The sequence below is a fragment of the Leptonotus elevatus genome, chromosome 2, assembly GCF_054856555.1.
Source record: "Leptonotus elevatus isolate MCC_2025b chromosome 2, RoL_Lele_1.0, whole genome shotgun sequence".
In the NCBI taxonomy this organism is placed as follows: Eukaryota; Metazoa; Chordata; class Actinopteri; order Syngnathiformes; family Syngnathidae; genus Leptonotus; species Leptonotus elevatus.
In genome coordinates, this window is record NC_141240.1 from 29,048,384 (window position 1) to 29,066,383 (window position 18,000).

The 18,000-nt window shown below is 39.6% G+C and overlaps 3 protein-coding genes and 1 non-coding gene across 6 annotated transcripts in view; 1 reads left to right on the forward strand and 3 right to left on the reverse strand.

The window, feature by feature from the left end:
• Positions 1-96: 96 nt before the first annotated feature.
• Positions 97-3,086, reverse strand: LOC147179498 (deoxyribonuclease-1-like). The gene is made up of 9 exons (XM_086068869.1): positions 2,897-3,086; positions 2,702-2,790; positions 2,534-2,620; positions 2,349-2,464; positions 2,010-2,122; positions 776-933; positions 579-675; positions 377-509; positions 97-243 (listed from the first exon to the last, which is right to left on the reverse strand). The coding sequence occupies exons 1-9, from the start codon at positions 2,975-2,977 to the stop codon at positions 131-133; spliced, it is 987 nt and encodes a 328-aa protein (XP_085924995.1). The 5' UTR covers positions 2,978-3,086; the 3' UTR covers positions 97-130.
• Positions 3,087-3,954: 868 nt separating this feature from the next.
• On the reverse strand, positions 3,955-4,027 carry trnam-cau (transfer RNA methionine (anticodon CAU)). Its single transcript has one exon. It is a non-coding gene; the product is annotated as a tRNA-Met (tRNA).
• A 570-nt stretch (positions 4,028-4,597) lies between these two features.
• Positions 4,598-13,408, reverse strand: LOC147179500 (N-chimaerin). 2 transcript variants are annotated; one of them, XM_086069739.1, is made up of 15 exons: positions 13,309-13,408; positions 12,921-13,014; positions 11,778-11,816; positions 11,615-11,670; positions 11,122-11,153; positions 10,935-11,048; positions 10,275-10,401; positions 9,487-9,648; positions 8,471-8,548; positions 8,319-8,403; positions 6,693-6,866; positions 6,537-6,614; positions 6,331-6,468; positions 6,150-6,255; positions 4,598-5,740 (listed from the first exon to the last, which is right to left on the reverse strand). In XM_086069739.1, exons 2-15 carry the CDS (start codon positions 12,937-12,939, stop codon positions 5,569-5,571), a joined length of 1,380 nt encoding a protein of 459 aa, XP_085925865.1. In that variant the 5' UTR covers positions 12,940-13,014; positions 13,309-13,408; the 3' UTR covers positions 4,598-5,568. The 2 variants fall into 2 exon arrangements, with proteins under 2 accessions (XP_085925865.1, XP_085925866.1); XM_086069740.1 differs by lacking the exon at positions 13,309-13,408 and adding an exon at positions 13,131-13,241.
• Positions 13,409-13,781: 373 nt separating this feature from the next.
• LOC147179501 (FERM, ARHGEF and pleckstrin domain-containing protein 1-like) overlaps positions 13,782-18,000 on the forward strand; it is a 42,180-nt gene continuing 37,961 nt past the window's right edge. The window contains exon 1 of one of the 2 annotated variants that reach the window (XR_015093980.1): positions 13,782-14,078. The gene's annotated coding sequence lies outside the window, so the exon portion shown is untranslated. The remainder of the gene's footprint in view (positions 14,079-18,000) is intronic. The other variant, XM_086067135.1, reaches the window with a different exon arrangement.

The window sequence follows — 18,000 nt, forward strand, 5'->3', positions numbered from 1 at the left end:
ACAATACTAAACACGTAATATATATTTATTATGCTGAAATGCAATACAATATGTTAAATGAAGCCAGTGAGTGGGAGAACAGATTTGCAAGACAGGAAATGTGAATGTTGTTTATTAATTCTAGTCATACTCAACTGAGTGAGGCAAGCTGATGTTTTAACAAGGAAATCTCAAGTTGGAGTTTTTCTCGTTCCAGATAGAGGTTTTCCTTCTGCAGTGTCAACACATCATTGCGCAAACACCCTAGGAGGTAAAAGACACACAAACACATTATGTTTCTTTACAGGTGGATATTGTGTCATAGATTTATTTGTGTCATGTTGTGTTTTATTATTGCAAGCAACGAGATCAACTTAATTAACAATTTACTCTTTACCTGTGGAAGGGTTCATTACTGTTGCATGCAGTGTGTATTCAGTGCCACCTCTCTGGGTGTGATGTGTCATCCAGAAAGGAAGGGAGCTGCTCAACTCCAGCTCAACTGGGTAGCGGTCACTCACTTTCAGTGCCTGTGGAAGTGTGCATAACACAGCATGAGATTATTTATTGTTAGTCGTGTGACATAACATAGAACTCACCAATTCGTCTGTCATTGAAAACTCTCTGTGAAAATTGAATGGTTTGGCTGACTGTGGTACAATGGCGGCCATCATGTCGTCTCCATGCACGACGATCCTTTTTTAAAAGCAATGGAAACAAGATAGAACCAAACTTTCGACTGTTTTCTCAAAAAGCAAGGAATTTCATTGAATAAATATTTTGGATGAAAACATGCCTGTCATAGGTATGTGCATTTTCTGTATTTGCAGTTGTGTCCATATCGTCACTAATGAGCCAGTGAAAATTCTTGTCATTGCGAATGCGAGGCTCTTTCATTCCTTTTTGAGTTACATATTTTCCATCTGCATTGAAGTCACCCAGGATCATTACGTTCTGGAAAAGAGAGAGAGAAGAAGGCAGATGTCTGACTTATAATTTTCTAACTTTTGTTTACAGGCAAAATCATGAATTCAATAGATGGAGCAAACCAGCATTCAACCAACGGTTTACTTAACCACTGCCATTAACTCATGTTAACGCATCCATTGCCATTGACGGCTATAGACGTCAAAAATTCATTTGAATTATTTCTATTAGTTTAAAAAAATAATCCGCTTTTGTCAACAAGAGTATGAAACCTGGAAAAATATATATATTATACATTTAGAACAGATATAAAATCGTGAGTTAACCAAGTCATGCGATTAATTACAATGACAAATTTTAATCGCCTGGCGCCCCTAATTTTGAATAATGTTTTCTTTTTTAAATCTTTTTTTTTTTTACGAAAAAAAGATTATTAAAAATTAAGGGCGTCAGGTGATTATTATTTTTTGATTGTAATTAATCGCATGACTTTACTAGTTAACTCACGATTAAAAAAGAAAAAGAAAACATTATTAAAAATTAGGGGTGTCAGGTGATTAAATTTTTTTATTGTAATTAATTGCATGACATCACTAACTCACAATAAAAAAAAAGATGATTAAAAATTAGGGGTGTGAGGTGATTAATTTTTTTATTATAATTTATCGCATGATTTTACTATTTAACTCACGATTTAAAAAAAGATGATAAAAAATTTGGGGCGTCAGGTGATAATTTTTTTTAAAAATTGTAATTAATCGCATGACTTCACTAGTTAACTCACGATTAATAACACATTTTATATATTTTCTTAATGTGCAATAAAATAAATCTAGGTTTTCATACTCTTGTTAACAAAAGTGGAAAAAAAAATGTAAACTAGACGTCTATAGGCGTCAATGGCAGTGAATGAGTTAAATTGACTTCTGCTTCGGTATACCCTGTCCAAAATGGTGATCAGCATCAGTTCCTCAGCCCACCTAAATCCAAACTTCAACCTAATATTTGATAAAAGTAACCCAATCTGTTACCCAGCATTTTATTTTTAGTGCCATGCTCATTCCAGTGGAGGCAGAACTGCAGCAGGTACCGGTGCAACTCACATCCGTTTTCCATTTCGCCTTGACCGCCAGGAAGACATCATAGAGTTCATCCAGCTCTTTCTCTGTATCCCACGATGTGGCCCGAACTGGAATCATCACTATATCCTTCAGCGCTGCAACATGAACACAGACGGATTTAACTATGTGTGTGGGAGACATAACCTGTTGCACACTGGAGACAATGATTGACTGAACTTGACAAACCTGCTAGTCCTTTCATTGTGGCTCACTACCTATGAACAACTTAACGTGTCCATAATGGACTCAGACATACTGCGGACGCTATGGCAATGTTTTTAAGGATTGGAATGCGAATGTGAAAAAACAAAAAAGGCTTGCCAGTGTTGCATGGTTTGAAATGCAGAATATAAGGTTCCCTGCAAAAGGCATCCACGTCACTGTCTTGATTGTCTTCATAATATTGATAGCGGTCAATCAGGTCGACAACGTCATCCCTTTAACATGGACAAATAAGACACTTAGAAATCTTTTGCTATGTATTTCACTACTGTATTTTTTTTTACCTGTAAAGGAAGAGGAACTGTTCCTTGTATCTGTTCCTTCCCAATCGGCTACTAAGCTGCTGAGCGTAATGATGGCTTGCGTTGACTCTGTGAGGCACACATGGCACGTACGATATTAGCTTTTTATTAGCACAAGGCTTAGCTTCATTTAGAAATAAACAAGCTCACCTATTAAGTTCCTTTACAAACAGTTCAACTGCCGCGCCACTGGCATCCACCACCTCTAGAATCAGGATGATGTCATATCGAGACACGATCTAAAGATTTTAAGTTATGACAAACGTAGAAGCATGATAAATGCTTCTGGAATGAGAAACCTAGTATTTTAATTTGTCTTGTTATAACAATTCATGTGTGTCCTACCTTAACCAGAGCTGAGAGTACATCTGGATTTGAGACTTTTGTTAGTCCAAATCTCTGGACATTGAACGCAGCAATCTTCATGTCTAACAAAAGAAGATAAAAAGGTTCAAAATCCTGCTCAAATGTAATCCTCCAAGCAGTTCTTACTAAAAGTAAAGTTTAGACGTGTGCCTCAAATATAAGCCCACATATGGCACAAGATTGCAGCAGTGACTGCTTAAGGTTTGTGTTTGTTTAGGAGAGAACAATAATTGGACAACCAATTTCAAAGGAAAAAAAGTGAGCTGAGACTGCATGACCAGTTTCTCGCAGGGAATGTCAAGCAGTTCTTTTACTTCTCTCCCATTGAAGTGGAAACATGAAAAAGCTACAAGACCGGGAATTATTCAACCCTTTCTGAACCGTGTAAATGTTATGACCTTTGGAAGTTCGTTCTATAAAGCAAGGTAATACTGTATGTATTTCTTATACTGAAATACGTCAGCAATAAATCAACTAAGCATAGGTGGAAAAATACTAGCAAGATGGAAAATTTGAAGGTTTTTGATTCTGATTTTTACAGAATGAGGCAAACTAATGCAATCAAGCAATCCTTGCCTTGTCCTTCGAGCAAACCTTATGGAGGCGGTCAGGAGAACTGTTAAGTCACATTTGGCGGTTACCAATCAGATCTGTGAGTTTCGAGAAATGTGCTGTGCCTGAAGGTCTCAATGAATAATTTTGGCCACCAGGGGCCGCCTTGAGCTGATTGGTACTTGCGTTGATGCGATCCTGCGAATCATGTGATACGTCAACGCGTCCGACTCCGCCACATTGAATGTGTCAGAAATACGTTTACCCGCTATTTTATTTAGATAGTTATCATCACAGTAACAACATTAATAGCTGTAAATACTCGTGAAACGTTATGAATTGGTGCTTAGTATCAAATAGTGAGTAAACGTTCAGAAGTATAGCTAATTAAATGCCTATTTGGGCATATTATCACGAGAAAACGAATACTAGTTCATTGTTCAGTTACGTGAAGCTTCATGGGGAGGAGAGGGGGCAAAAAATTCTGCCCCGTGTGAGGCTCGAACTCACGACCTTCAGATTATGAGACTGACGCGCTGCCTACTGCGCCAACGAGGCCTGATATTTCACTTAAAAGTATTTTCTTTATATACAAGTCAGGCTTTACCGTACGGATTGCTCTATGTTCTATTTGGGTAAATTCTCCACTGAGTCTGACCACATGATTGCCATAGGCAAAAAGACAAAAGTGGGGAAATCTGGGCCTGTTTAATTGAAAAAAAAAAAATATCTAAAATACCGTACTTGCAGGAAGCCATGACTTATTTTTCAGGCGTATGAATGGAAACGTGGGTAGAGTACACAGGATTATTTATTATACCTTATTATGCCATCTAATGGAAGATAATATAATTCTGCGTGTTCCTATAAATCATTGGCATAGATAGGTGAGTAAAGACGCATTTGTATTTAATTTTGACAGATGAAGTGAAATTGGATCGTTATCACAGCACCTCTTATGATCCGTCTCGGCACATACACAGCAACCTGTAAGGCAAAATACTTGCATGTGCACCGTTCTCCTAAAAGTGATGAATGCATGACAAATATACTCGTCTTGCGTCATCTTTGTCACCATGTCCACGAATTTACAGATAGAGGAGCTAGAAGGGCATACAATACAAACTTTATTAGTCCTGTGAAGAAAATAAAGGTAAAAGTGATGTAAAATAAACAAACTTCATAATTAATGGGCATGTGTAATAATTTAATGTCCCCATGCATACTATACAGAAAATAGTTTACATCAACATCATGACAGCATAAGAAAAGAAATTAACATACTGAATACGTGTCACAGATCACGGAAGGCTCATAAGTGGTTCAAGGTTCAGCAGATCGTGGTAGTGTTACTACATGATGAAATAAAAATAACAAAACACAAAATATACACGATATATTTTTAAATCACACAACAACAAAAAACAACAACCTTGATTTGTTAGAAAATGTTGATACATTATGTTACATCTCTACATTATCAGTCAGTCCAGCAGCGATGGGAGTGTTTGATGTTTTTTTACAACCTTAAATTTTGCTTTTATTGCATGAAACAGTTCAAGTAAGAGTTGAACATCGCCCCCTTTCCCCGACATAAATGGGGTGGAATTCGCTTATACTGTATGTGCGAAAATGCATCTCGACTTCACTTGGCCCTTTTCAAATGGCATTATCGCAGTTTTAAAAAATGAACAATGCAAAATAAAATCCTTCATAATACAAGTACTAGCGCTTCATGACATTAGTTTCGTTCAGTTTTAGCGAGATACAATCATGTTTTCTTTTATGGAAACTGAGGAAGTACATGGTTGTTCTTGTGGTTTCCATGGAAGCCCTGCTGCAACATTTAGAATTTTGGCTCATGATGGCAAGCTCACATTCGCCCGTTCATTGCAACAAAGCTCAAACACGAAAAAGAACAGAAATACAGCATTCATTTGACTGCTCTGACACTATGTGGCTCAGTGTTAGCATTTTTTTTAAGATGACTTCCTTCTGCTTCTGGCAAGTGCACTGACAAAAAACAGGCAGTCATTTGACACAAGTTGCCTTGCACTGGTTACACATCTTTGGCCCTCCCGTCCTTATTTTGCTGCCTCTCAGAACAGCACATCCTCATTGGTGATGAGCATTTCGACCACCAGCCTTTGGTAGCGGATGTCATTGAGTGCCGTCATGGCATCCAAGTCAGGCGATCTCATCAACGTGGGTCCGAAGACGATTCCAAGGTTCTCGCTGCACATGAGGTTTTCCTTCTCGTACTGGGTCACCCTGAGGGAAGAGAGGAAACCGCTCACGTTTTGGAAAAATGCTCAATTAGTCCCGTTTCCCCTCGAGCACCATGGTCTGGTTCAGCTCAGTTTAGTACAGATGCTTTTTTTCTGTTTCCACTACAAAGTGTCCCAAATTAAAGAAAAAAAATCTAAACTAATCGATAATGCAAGAAGTTTTAAGTGTACCATTAGTCCGGTCAATAGAAAAGTCAATCAATTAGCCAGTCACTCAATGATCATGTTAACTATGGCTGAGTTGTTCATTTTTGAATCAACATACTTGTGGAAATTTAAATTACAGCCAGTGTTCAGTCTCCCTTGGAAGCAATTTATTTTACGTAACATTTTTAGTGTAATGTTAGTCATTCATAGCGCTACAAAAAAAAAAAAAATGTGGCAGGCGGTACCTCTTGAGGTGCGCCATGAGGTGGCGCAACGACTCGCAGTGCGCCGGCGGAAGTAGCTTCAAGGCTTCGTGGAGGGATTCCAGGCGTTTTTCTGGGTCAGTGATCTCTACAATGAGCAAATGGAAGAACACCAATCAAGACATGAACCATGTTGTCATATGTAACGTCGGGGGGGCCTTACTTGCTGTCTCGATGAAGCGCGGGTAGGCATCGTATGTGATGAGGGGAATGGGCAGCTCTCGGAAGTAGAGCTTGAGCGCGCCAGTGATGATGTTGATGTCCTCATATACGCTTGACGAGATGTCCGCCTTCTCGCCATCTGTGGATGCAGTGCGGTGTCAGGGAAGGAGCCCGTCGCAGAGTTTACTTACGAATTGTGATCCTCACCTCTATCAAATGCCAGCTTGACATCTTCAACCAGCTCGCTGAAACCAGATATTCGATACAAACCCTCCGACTGGAGACCTGGAGAGCAGTGGGAGGCCACGGTTAAAAATAAATAGTGATCGGTGGGTCAGTTAGTCGGCTCTCGACGTCACTCGCCTCTGGCTTCAATTTCCTGGATGCACATGTCCACCACCATGGGCCTTTTGGTGTTGTGCGCTTTGACCAGTGTGGTCAGGTCGCAGCTGTACACCTTCTTGACGTGACGCAGGTCTGGCTGGCAGTCATTGGGCACGACCTTTGAGCACTGCTTGTGGACGTTCAACCCGCAGTCTGACACATATCAGGGGTTTATTTATATATATATATGTATGTATGTATGTATTAGAGCTGTCAAATTATATATATATTTTTTTTATTACATCAGATTAATCACATCGCTTGATTAAAAAGGCGTTTTAATCAAAAAAAAATTGCCCGCCAAATTTGAAGAGCACCTGTTATGTGTTTAAAAGCTAAACGTTTCCACATTTAATGTTATGAGGGCGTCTTCAACGTGTTTTGATCCACTGCACACACTCATCCTTCTCTTTTTCTAATCAGTTAATTACTTGCAGGGTTTAAAATAAAATAAAAATGACTCCAACAGTTTGACATGAACAAATATTCTGAATGTCATACGCAAACATGTATTAAATGCTTTACTTAAATGCATGTAATTTGTGCTACGTTTAACGTAACCATCCGCTGTCAAGGCAAAGGATCATCTGCGGTCAAAATTAATAGTGTGATTAATCTGCGTTAAATGATGAATGCGATATTTTTCAATCAGTCAATGAGTTAACGCTTTAACTTTGACAGCACTAATATATATGTATAGTGGGAGTCAGGCGATAATTTTTTTTCCCATCGTAATTAATCGCATGACTTCAATAGTTAACTCACGATTAATCAAAATTTCTATATCTGTTCTAAATGTGCAGTAAAATACAGTAAAGTTTTCATACTCTTGTTAACATAAAGAGGAAGAAATGTTAAACTAATAGAACTATGGCTGCATCTTTTAGTCATTGATACAGTAATAATTCATAAAATTGAGTTAAAATTGTAAAAAAAAAAAAGTGATATTGATTTGTGTTGGTCATTTTTCGGCCACTGGATGGGATAATTGCATTTGTAAGACAGTGGTGATAGCTCAGTGCATTTTTCTTTTCATATTAAGAGCTATCTAATCTTTAACATGAAGTAACTTGTGAAATTCTGCACATTTTTTTAATTGTAAAATACAACTTGACCCCAGACTGCTCAAATATATGCATTATTAATACATTTATCACTAATCAATTTTGACACGGACGTGTCTGTTGCGTTGTGACTGAAATTCCCCCCCTCCAGGCTTTCCAAGTAAGGGGCGGTCATTAATCTCATGTTAAATTTTTTTTTGTGGCGTTAAAGGAACTTTAAATGAACGCACTCATTTTGACACCCCTAGTATGTATGTATGTTGGTGTGTGTGTGCATGCATGCTTGTGTGGGCGCACCAGAGGTGGGGAGACCCGAGTCACATGATTTGAATAAGACATCATTTGTAACTTGCTTACACATCCAAGTAATGGCATCATTCGACTTCTCATACATTTAGCAGGGAATCAACTTGACTTGTTTGATTTTGCTACAGTAGCTTGGGCCTTGCTTGAAACCCGAAGGCTAACACTTGAGACTTATTTATGACTTGCATATATTCATGACTTACTCCCACCTCTGGTGTGTGCACTCGTGTGTTACCTGCGCATTTGACTCCTTGAGCAATGAGCCCCCACATGAAGTTGGCACAGTACTCACACCAGTGAGGGCCACGAAATGTATGAATCTGATGACAAAGGCAAAAAATAAATAAGCAACCAACACGCTCACGCACGCTCACACGCGAGTCTCACCTTGAAGTTGTGAACCTTCTCATATTTGGGCACCATGTCACTCTCGCGCAGCGTGGCTCGCCGCACCAGCGATGTCAGCTGTGAAAGGGCAAACGATTTTATTGGCTGCCAAAAGGCGGAGACAGGAGAAGTTGGTTTAGACGCAAGCGGGCCTTGGTTGAGCCGGGTCTCTGTCTTTACAATGGGGTCCGAGGCGCTGCCGACAACTGGCAGATGAAGAACTGAGCCGCCACCGCCGCTGCTGCCGCCATCCAAACCAAGAGCAGCAGCAAACAAAGAACTCTTTTGACGTGCGCGTTTCTGCCCTCGTCTGTCCGAATGCTTCTTACCTCTCCTAACAACGTGAGCCTCACTGTTTGGCATTATGGGATCTGTAGTTTAATTCAATTCAATTCCAAAAATGTATTTCACTCTTTGAAAGAAAAGAAATGAAAGGGGACAGAAACAAGAAAAACTTGTGATATCTGCCCCTAAACAGTTTAAGACAAAAGATCACTTTCAATAAATCATACCACAAACTGAAATAAGTTGAAGAGTCCAAAGAAAAGCTGGACCTGAAAATGACAAGCCTCTAAAGTTCAGCGAGCCCAAATTTTCTGCATCCCGATGGCGCTGTTCAACAAAAGCCAGCCAAAGAATCACAAAATCTGCTTGAGGATCTGCAAATAAATCCTAAACATCTTCCACAGCCTCTAAACTAGACCGGTGTTACATCTCTCGCTCTGCACGCTCCAATCCACATGACTGAGTGTGTGCTGATACGCTGCTACGCTGAACAAGTGAGAGAGGGAGCAGAGCGTGAGATGGATTGAACAGGTCACATTCAGAGGAGAATGAACCAATAAGAGCGCAGTGATTCTTACAGTCACTAAATGCTCCGTCTCGTTGCATGTTACATCACTATTCCGCATCATCTGTGACGCTCCACAAATACAAAAGCGCAGATGTACTAAGTGCAGTGGGAAACTGATAAGTATATACTGTAGCTGGGATCAATTCATGTTGATTGTCCTCACCCTCTCCTCGGTGTTGTGGTCATCTTTGATGGGAGCCGGGCCATCAGGAGCCTCCATACTGTGTGGCAAGTGTTTCTTCAGTGTGGGTTCCTGGTTCAGTGTAGTGTAGCCCACATGCTCATAGATAGGGTTGATGGTCATCTTGGCGATGTACTCCGCTGCCTAAACGAAAGTCGCAATTTTAAAACACTTGAAATGCTTTGGGCTGTTAGAAGGACGGGTTAAAGAATGGTGCCCACTAGGGATGTAGCGATATGTAGCTCACGATACGATAATTATCACGATACTGTGGGGAGGTTGGTGATATAAAAAAAAGGGTCACAATATTGTAAAAAAAAAAAAAAGCTCATACTAAAAAAATATACTTTTGTGCTTTTGTACATAACAGCAGTGCATATAAACAATCTCTAATAACACTTAATATTGAGGCACTTACTTGCTAACTCATTTACTGCCAGCCCAGTTAAAATCGATCTTTGACATCTATGGCCGTCATTGGCAGTGAATGAGCTAATGCACGCACACATTGAGTTCCACATATTGACTGAAGCATATTTCGTCTGACCATTAGCGTAGATTTTAAACATAGAAGGGCCAAAACATGCCTCGTAAAAATTTAACTGCACTAAAAAACTAGCCACCAGAGAGTGCTAGAACTGCACAAATGGAAATCAACCTTTTTCACAGATATGCTGCTTTTAATATCATGACCACGATGATATTGTGTCCGTTTTAATATCGCGATATCGCCGTTATCGTTACATCCCTAGTGCCCACTTAGTGTTCACCTTCGTCTCAATGTAAAGTGTGATGAGGCCATCTGTGACCAGGTCATGGATGGACTCGAACCTCTTCTCTCCGACAAAGTGTTTCCCATCATGGTAAAGACGGAAGTTTCTCGTTTGGCTCCCGAACCTGAATGGGGTGAGAGGAAAGTTATCTCAGGACCCCCACCCATTCGACAGTCGACACGTTGTGCAAGATTCTGCCACAAGATTTCACACCGCTGGTTTTTGCGGCGATTCAAAATTTGAAAACTATAGCCAATCAAAACGTCGGATTTTCAAGCATCATGCAGTGCGTGGACGCCCTTAGGCAAAATCTGCCCTCTCCTGAATAACTTTTAATAAGGCCTGGGAAAAAGTGTGACACATAAATGCAAAACTGGGACATTTTTTCTAGGCCTTAGTGGATCGACACTTTAAGACCATTAACCCAAAATCAAACCTTCCATTCACAGAGTAGTATTTATGGAAGGTAATTATAACCACGGGGGAAACATGGAAGCGGATGTGTGCAGGTGGAACACGGCTATGAATAGATCATTACAACACAAAACCAAGTGGTGCTCCACTTTGGCTCAAGCTCATTCCGATCTGTCGTGACGATTCACATTCAGCTATGGCACAACTGATGCCAACAATGACTTTTTACGTTAACGCGCGTACCTCAGCGCCAACGTATATGTGCCTGGTTGCCTCTGACTCTCTCGAATGAGGTAGCTGCCTTCGGCCTGACTCAGAAGCTGGTCGGCTTCCTCTCTGGAAATCATCCCATGGTACCTGAACACAACACAAGTCTTCTGTTCATATGAAACAATTCTCACAAGGCACAACTACAAAATTAGCCACTTACTCTCTTCCATAGTATTTGGGTCGATTGTCCACCTGCAGGAGAAATACACATTTTTCAACAATGATAAAAAGTTAAGCAGAAGAATTCCACCCAGATGCAAACTAATATTATTCGTGAGATGATTTTATTCTGGACCAGCATGTGAGTTGGCGTACGTGTGGGAGCAGAGAAAAGCGTATGAGTCAAACGAAAAGCAAAAAACAGTGTTCTGTTGTCAAACCAATACTGTACATCAGCTATGTAAAATCTGTAGGAGCTGTCCAGTGTCAGTGACTAAAGATAAATGCAAAGCATAATACTGTACTGGAAAAATAACAATGACTACATCAGCAAGTAGTCAACGTCAACTTGACTTTGATCACATTAGTGTTGATTTTAAAGAAAATTTGAAAGTTGGGCAAAGTCGAATAAGGACCAACATTCAAGCACCTCAATGCAGACACAAGAAAGAAAAAAAGAAAAAAAGAAGAGGTGTTCATAATCAGAACGTCACCTCACAAGTGCAGGTCAATCGCCGTGGGTGTGGCGCCTCCTGCTGGAGCTGATACACTGTGGCGGAAAACACAAGATAGATATCATTTTTTAGAGAGTTAAATCAGGAAATGCCATCATCACACAAACATTAACGCTAAAATAAAATCAGATTTATTACTTACAGTAGGATTTCCAGACCGGTGGCCTGTATTCATCATGATCTGAGGACACAAAAAGAATATGTTTTGTCTCTTTTACTTAAAATTGACAGTAATAAATACATAAATGCATTTTGCTTTAAGAACATTTGAGAAGAGCGCAGTATGTACAAATACACAACAAACAATACATATAAAAAAAATAATGTACTATCATCATTTTATATGTTTACTTTGACTGAATTTATAGGGCAAGGCTCATTTGATATAATTATAATTTTATTTAATAATTGAAATACGTATAACAACAATGTAAAGAGAAAAAAATTGAATCAGTTATCTTCTTAATGGATAAATATTAATAAATCTAGTAAAAATCTGTTACATAGCAGATAAATGTGAGTGCAGCATAAACGCACAACCCATCTATGGCTTGACATAATCAAAATACAAAAAAATGCCTGCATATTAAAGTTTCAGCATTTACAATTTGCCTCTTAAGTGACAAACACGTCTTGTCGCTACTTTTGCGCTCTGCCAACCCATGCCTCATATGTAAATATTGATTCAGAGAGGGATGTTTTTTCAAAAGATAATTTTAAGAATATTCCACTTTCAGGTGATAGAGACAGTTTTAACATATATTTGTTATTATTAAACTGCAACTTTCCTTTTAAAACATTGTACTATACATGTAACAAGGCTTATACCGTATTTTTTCTCAGACGCAGTACTAGTAACATCTGTATGGGTTAGTTAGTTCTTTGCTGTCGGATACAAATAACCTGGTTATTCATTTTGTTGTATACCTCAAAACCTAAAACAAAGAATAGCATAAAAAACTGTTGCCATTTATTGCCACTTTTTGATTCAAACTCTGCAGACAATCAAATTGCAATACCAGCTACAATTCTACATCAATTACAATTAGTTAATTAACAGTCTGTTTTAGAAACTGTACCATATCAGATCGATTTGACTACATTATATTATACAGTACTACGTTGTGACTTCACATGCATGTTCAAATCTCTACATCGAAGCTACTGGTTTCCTCCGAGTTCAATGTGCAATTAATGTACGCATTAATTAGGCGTGTGATGCACACAAACGACAAGACAAATTAAAGCACTCGGAATCGACAATGGTAAACCTGATTCTCCTTACCGAACACATTTAGGGCCATCGTGATTCTGTAATTAGATGACGATTATGGTGCACAGTGGTGAGAAAACACATCCAAATTCCGGTCCTCAAAACCCTGCAAGACAAAAATAATAATATAAGCACAAGTAAAAACCAGAATGAATTGCAATACACCCAGCCGGCTAAACAACATACGAGCCAGCAGCAACTTAGATTGAGCGGTAAGCTAACCTTAGCAGGTTTATTACTTCACTGTTGACATGCTAAATAGCAACTCGCTGCAATTTACAAAAACGAATTACTTAGATATTGTTGTTGCGTTAAGGGAGAATGCGACTGGTAATTGTGAAACAATAGACCGGGTGTCTCAATGTAGCGGCTAGCTAATTAAACGAAGTAGAGTACTCACACACTAGCATCAATTCCACAATGTGGTCGCCATTTTACTGGGTCACGTGAGCAGTCTCGCCCTCGCCCGCTGTCGTGGTAACTATGGCAACGGACCTTGACCATGAGCAGAAGAAATGCAATATATCCCATGATGCATTGCGCCATTTCATGAGTAGCGGCGCGAAGATCATATCGCATCGCATTACTTCTTTGTATTAATTTTGTAAAATGCAAAATGTGTTCAATATTTATCAAGGGAGACCATCAGCTGTTGATTTAGGCCTTCGCAATTTACTACAGGAATGACATAAATCGCTTCTTTTAAATAAATCATAAATCCGTAACCTTGCAAACAAGCTGAATTCTCGCGGTATTTGTTCACAAATAATTTAAAGAACTCCCTTGAGTTAATCACAATTATCAATCTGGCTATTGCCAAATAACTAAATCCTTGGCTGGAACGTGTTTACACTCCGGTAGTTGCCATAGATTCATTTTCTCCAGAAGATGGCGTAACGGAGCTACTGCTGCTGCGCTGGTGTGGCCGGGGTCCCACCGGGCGGCTTCGGGAGGCGGTGCGCTGCTACTTATTGTTCCCGAAGAAAGCTCGGATAGCTTCACACGTTTTCCAGCATTTGTCCAAATGGCTGCCACGCAGAGCCAGCGTCTCACCTGAGAGTAGAAAGCTTCACTGCGGGGAACGCGACCGACCGACCGGCCAGCTGCCGCTCGGTAGGGATATACCGACAAACCCGACGGAGCACCAGGGAGAGAGGAGCGGGGGGTGAGGTGAGGAAATCATTCTATCCGGATTATGAAGCCAGGTTACACGTAGGCTTTCGGCTGCGACTCATGTTGCACGCGTTGAGACGATTTGTGGCTAAACGAACGAGAGACCGTGTGAGATTTTTGATGACCCAGCATTTTGGAGTACAATTTGCATCTAGTCTGGTCATGAAACGAACCCGCAGAGCTCAGGGGGGTGACCAGACCAGCAGATCTTATTTCGCTGTCCTGTACAGTCAGCGAGTGTGCTTAATGGTAGCTGTGGAGTGCTTTCAAAATTTTGCATCCTTTTCTCACAACTTTGTCCTCAAAAAGATAGTAGGAGAGTTTGGTGATTTGCTTTCCATTGTTGATCTATTAGTCAAATCATCCAAAGAGGCTTGTCATTGTCAAAACGTCGGCATCAATATTGACTAACACGCAGCAATCTTTAGCCTACTGACATCTTTACTAGGGCCTAAAGAAAGGATTACTCTGCTAACCTACATCTTGGCCTTTCACTCTGCCAACCACAAGCATTAAAGACAGTGTACAGCAGGAGGGGTGTCTAAACTTTTTCCTCTGAAGGCCCCATATGGAGAAATGGAAGGATGCAAGGGCCGCTTTGGCTAATTTAAATTTTTATTCAATCAAACAATTATCTATTGTTTTTTTTTTAAATGGATATTATAATAACTGTTGTGTAAACTGCTGCATCAAAGCTGTCGTAAAGCTGATAAGGAGACAAATAGTTAGATTGTTTATTTATAATACAACCACATAATGTTGCTTACCGTTTCCTTACACACAATTGCGGCGTTATCCTTCATGTGAAACAGTTATTTTGCCTGTCTAGTGTCTACATTGTAAATAGGTTAAATCTAGCTAGTCTCACGGGTATATTTTGTTTATCCTCTGCTAATAACAACTCATATAACTGCATCAATGTGTTTTGAGTTATGAGTGTGGTCCAGGGACTGGGAATACAATTCGGGGTGACCGACCCAAAAATGGACCGGCCGTCACTCAGGGAAACTGCCGAAATTCCTGATGGCCGGTCCGCCCTTGAATGAACTAAACTCAAGTGTCTCAAGGCCCCAGTTTATTATTAATAGTATAGTAGTTGTCAGGGGCTTTGCACGCTTTTCACACACCACCACCCAACTGCTTTTTTTTTTTTTTAATAAAGTAGGGTTGCAGACTTGTGTCAAATGTTAGTTTTAGTATATGCTGACTGTGGGGCCGCTAAAATATAATGAAAAAAAAAACATGATTTAGACACCCCATGCTGGACAGACTTGTTTATTAAACATCTTATTATAAGTTTTTTAGAGTGTATGTTGTTGTTTGTTGACCCCCTCCTCCAGGGTAAGGTCAAATCACCTCTGATCTCACACCTCTTTTGCACAATGTGCCTTCTGGTCTTGCACCTTCACACCTTTGCCCTGCCAATTTGTTCATTGTACACAGCCCAAATCCTCATTTTAAGTGCATGGTCCGCAAGTGTTCAATTCTTTTATCTCGCTGTTAAAGTTAAGAGTTGTTTGTCCTGGGTGTACCTCTTTGCGGGTGTGTCGTGTGTGTGTTTTTTTTTATTGGCGTCCTTCAACTGACACAATGAAGAACGCGTGTCCTTTTGATTGTCAATATGTTTAGTGGAAATGCCGCCACTTTATCTTGTCAAGTGCAACTTTGCCCTCCACATTTAGTTTTTGTGGCTCCCATGTAGACCCCTCTCTCTCACACAATTGCATGGGAACCCCAACGCTTGGCTTTGACTCCCACAAACCCCTGGGAAATGTTCCTCTAAACACCAGTTCAAAGGCTGTGTGAGCATCCCTGCTAGTGAAAGCGTCGCTGTTAGACGCTCCCACAGTGGTTTCCTTTGTGCCCATGTGCCTAGTTTGCTCAGTATTCCCCTCTCGCCGCTGACTGCCTCCCCGTTTCCTCTTCACTCAACCCGCTGATCCGAGAAATAGGTCAAAGTAACAAGCGCGTGTCATCCTTAATATTGGTAAAAGTTGTTTTTTCTTCATTATTGCCGCCATGGAGATCCTGTCTGCATCTGAATTTGTTAACATCCAGCTTGTTAAAACTCTTAGTGTTGTAGAGGTGTCACCTGGTCAAGTGAGGCTATAAACCACTTGTGATTTGTTGTTGTAATAAGTATGTGGATAAAATTGTTGGTACCCTGAAATAACTTGAAACTGATGTGACTGGAATTTGTTGAAATATTTTAAGATAGGCGACAATTCGACTGGGACAATGTTCTTGTGACTGTGTTTTTCTTTCTTTAAAAAAAAAAAAGTGGTACCAATAAATTCACCTGTGCTTTGCATACAAACAAAAGAACACTGTACGAGGAGACTCAATTATATTCTGGTGCTGCTTTGCTAAATCCGGCACAGGGTGTCTTGAATCTATTCTGGTTACGTTGAATTCTCAAGACGATCAAGTTTCAAGACATTCAGAGGCGAAATATGCTGCCCAATGTCAGAAAGCAAGGTCGCAGTTACAAGTCATGAGTCTTTCATATAACACTCAGCCAATACAAAACACCAGACTAATATGAAAGTCCTGATATAAATTAGGGCCCGACTGATATGCTTTTTTTTTTAGGCCGATACTGATGTTTGGCAGAAAAAAATACAGATTACAGATGAATCTGCCGATTATTTAAAAATATGTATAATGCATAAAATTACCCCACCCCACTCCCCAATTCCTTTTCAATGGGTGTCACTTGGCACAAACTTTCGCTATTAAGATTCTCTACTTTGAATGACAAGTCTATAGTATGACCTTAGCAAAAAAATCATGGAGTATACAAGTTATTGTATAGATTTATGTGTCAATAATAAAAACATTCTTACTTGTTTAAAACTGCTGTAAAGCATGAACCTTTTCGTTTATATATTTTTATTTTATGTTATTTTCACAATTCTTGAGATTTAATGGACTAATCTGGGACCACGGGGATTGTATTTCGTGCCATATCATGTGGAAATGTGTGTTAAGACAAAACAAATAAATCATTGGATGTTTGCAACTTTGCATCCTTGAATTTTGAGAAAAGAAAGTCTTTGAATCCTTGAAATATCAACTTTCAATATAACTTGAAAGGACAATGACAAAATAAAACAATAAGAAAGTGAAATAAGAATAGAATAAACTCGAATAATATCAATATATTTGTTATTTGAAGGAAAAACACTCCCGAAGTCGATGCTAACTTCCTGTTAGCATTTGAATGGGATCCTTCCTTCGCTATTAGCATTAGCACTAGGCTAGCGATGTTTTAAAAACGAAGCATGTTTTGTATTTAAATATACAGTGGATGCTATTCGTAACTCCAACTGTGGTGTCATTAAACAGCTTAAAGGACGCTTAGGGACAACAGAATCACCAGAATAACATACGCTACACACTATCTAATTTCTAATGCTATGAAAGCAAACTGGTGCATTCAGGGCACTTTCACAGCGTCGGAAACTTCGATTTTCTTTAATAAAGTTTTAAGGGGAAAATAATTGGCCGATGTTTGGGGGCCAATCGTCTGATTATAATCGGCGGCCGATTAATTGGTCGGGCCCTAATATAAATACTATTGGATATTTCCGAAAGAAGCCAAAACATATAGTTTGGAGAAGGCACCATTCAAACTGGAGGTTGGCTATACAAGTGAAGCCCATTTATCATTCAGTAGATTTTTATTCATTAGCATTATTTTTGATCAATTTCAAGTTATCTTGGTGGTCATGGTGGATTTATCTTTCATCAAGAGTGTGGTACCAACAATTTTCTCTGCGTATGTAACTTGAAGGTCAAACCAGTTCCTTGTGTTCATATCCAGTGACCTTCCATGTCAGGCATAAGCAAAGGGATATCTCCAAAAGTACCAAATGTAAATATTTACAAGGGTCTGTTCATTCATACACCTGGGAAC

Coding starts and splice junctions, on each gene's coding strand:
- LOC147179498 (XM_086068869.1), bottom strand. CDS start 2,977: ATGAAGATTGCTGCGTTCAATGTCCAGAGATTTGGACTAACAAAAGTC. Junction 676..775: donor AATGCACATACCTATGACAG/GCATGTTTTCAT, acceptor CTTTTAAAAAAG/GATCGTCGTGCATGGAGACG. Junction 244..376: donor AGTAATGAACCCTTCCACAG/GTAAAGAGTAAA, acceptor TTTACCTCCTAG/GGTGTTTGCGCAATGATGTG.
- LOC147179500 (XM_086069739.1), bottom strand. Junction 11,049..11,121: donor CCCAAATACTATGGAAGAGA/GTAAGTGGCTAA, acceptor TGTTGTGTTCAG/GTACCATGGGATGATTTCCA. Junction 8,404..8,470: donor AGAAGGTTCACAACTTCAAG/GTGAGACTCGCG, acceptor CTTTGTCATCAG/ATTCATACATTTCGTGGCCC.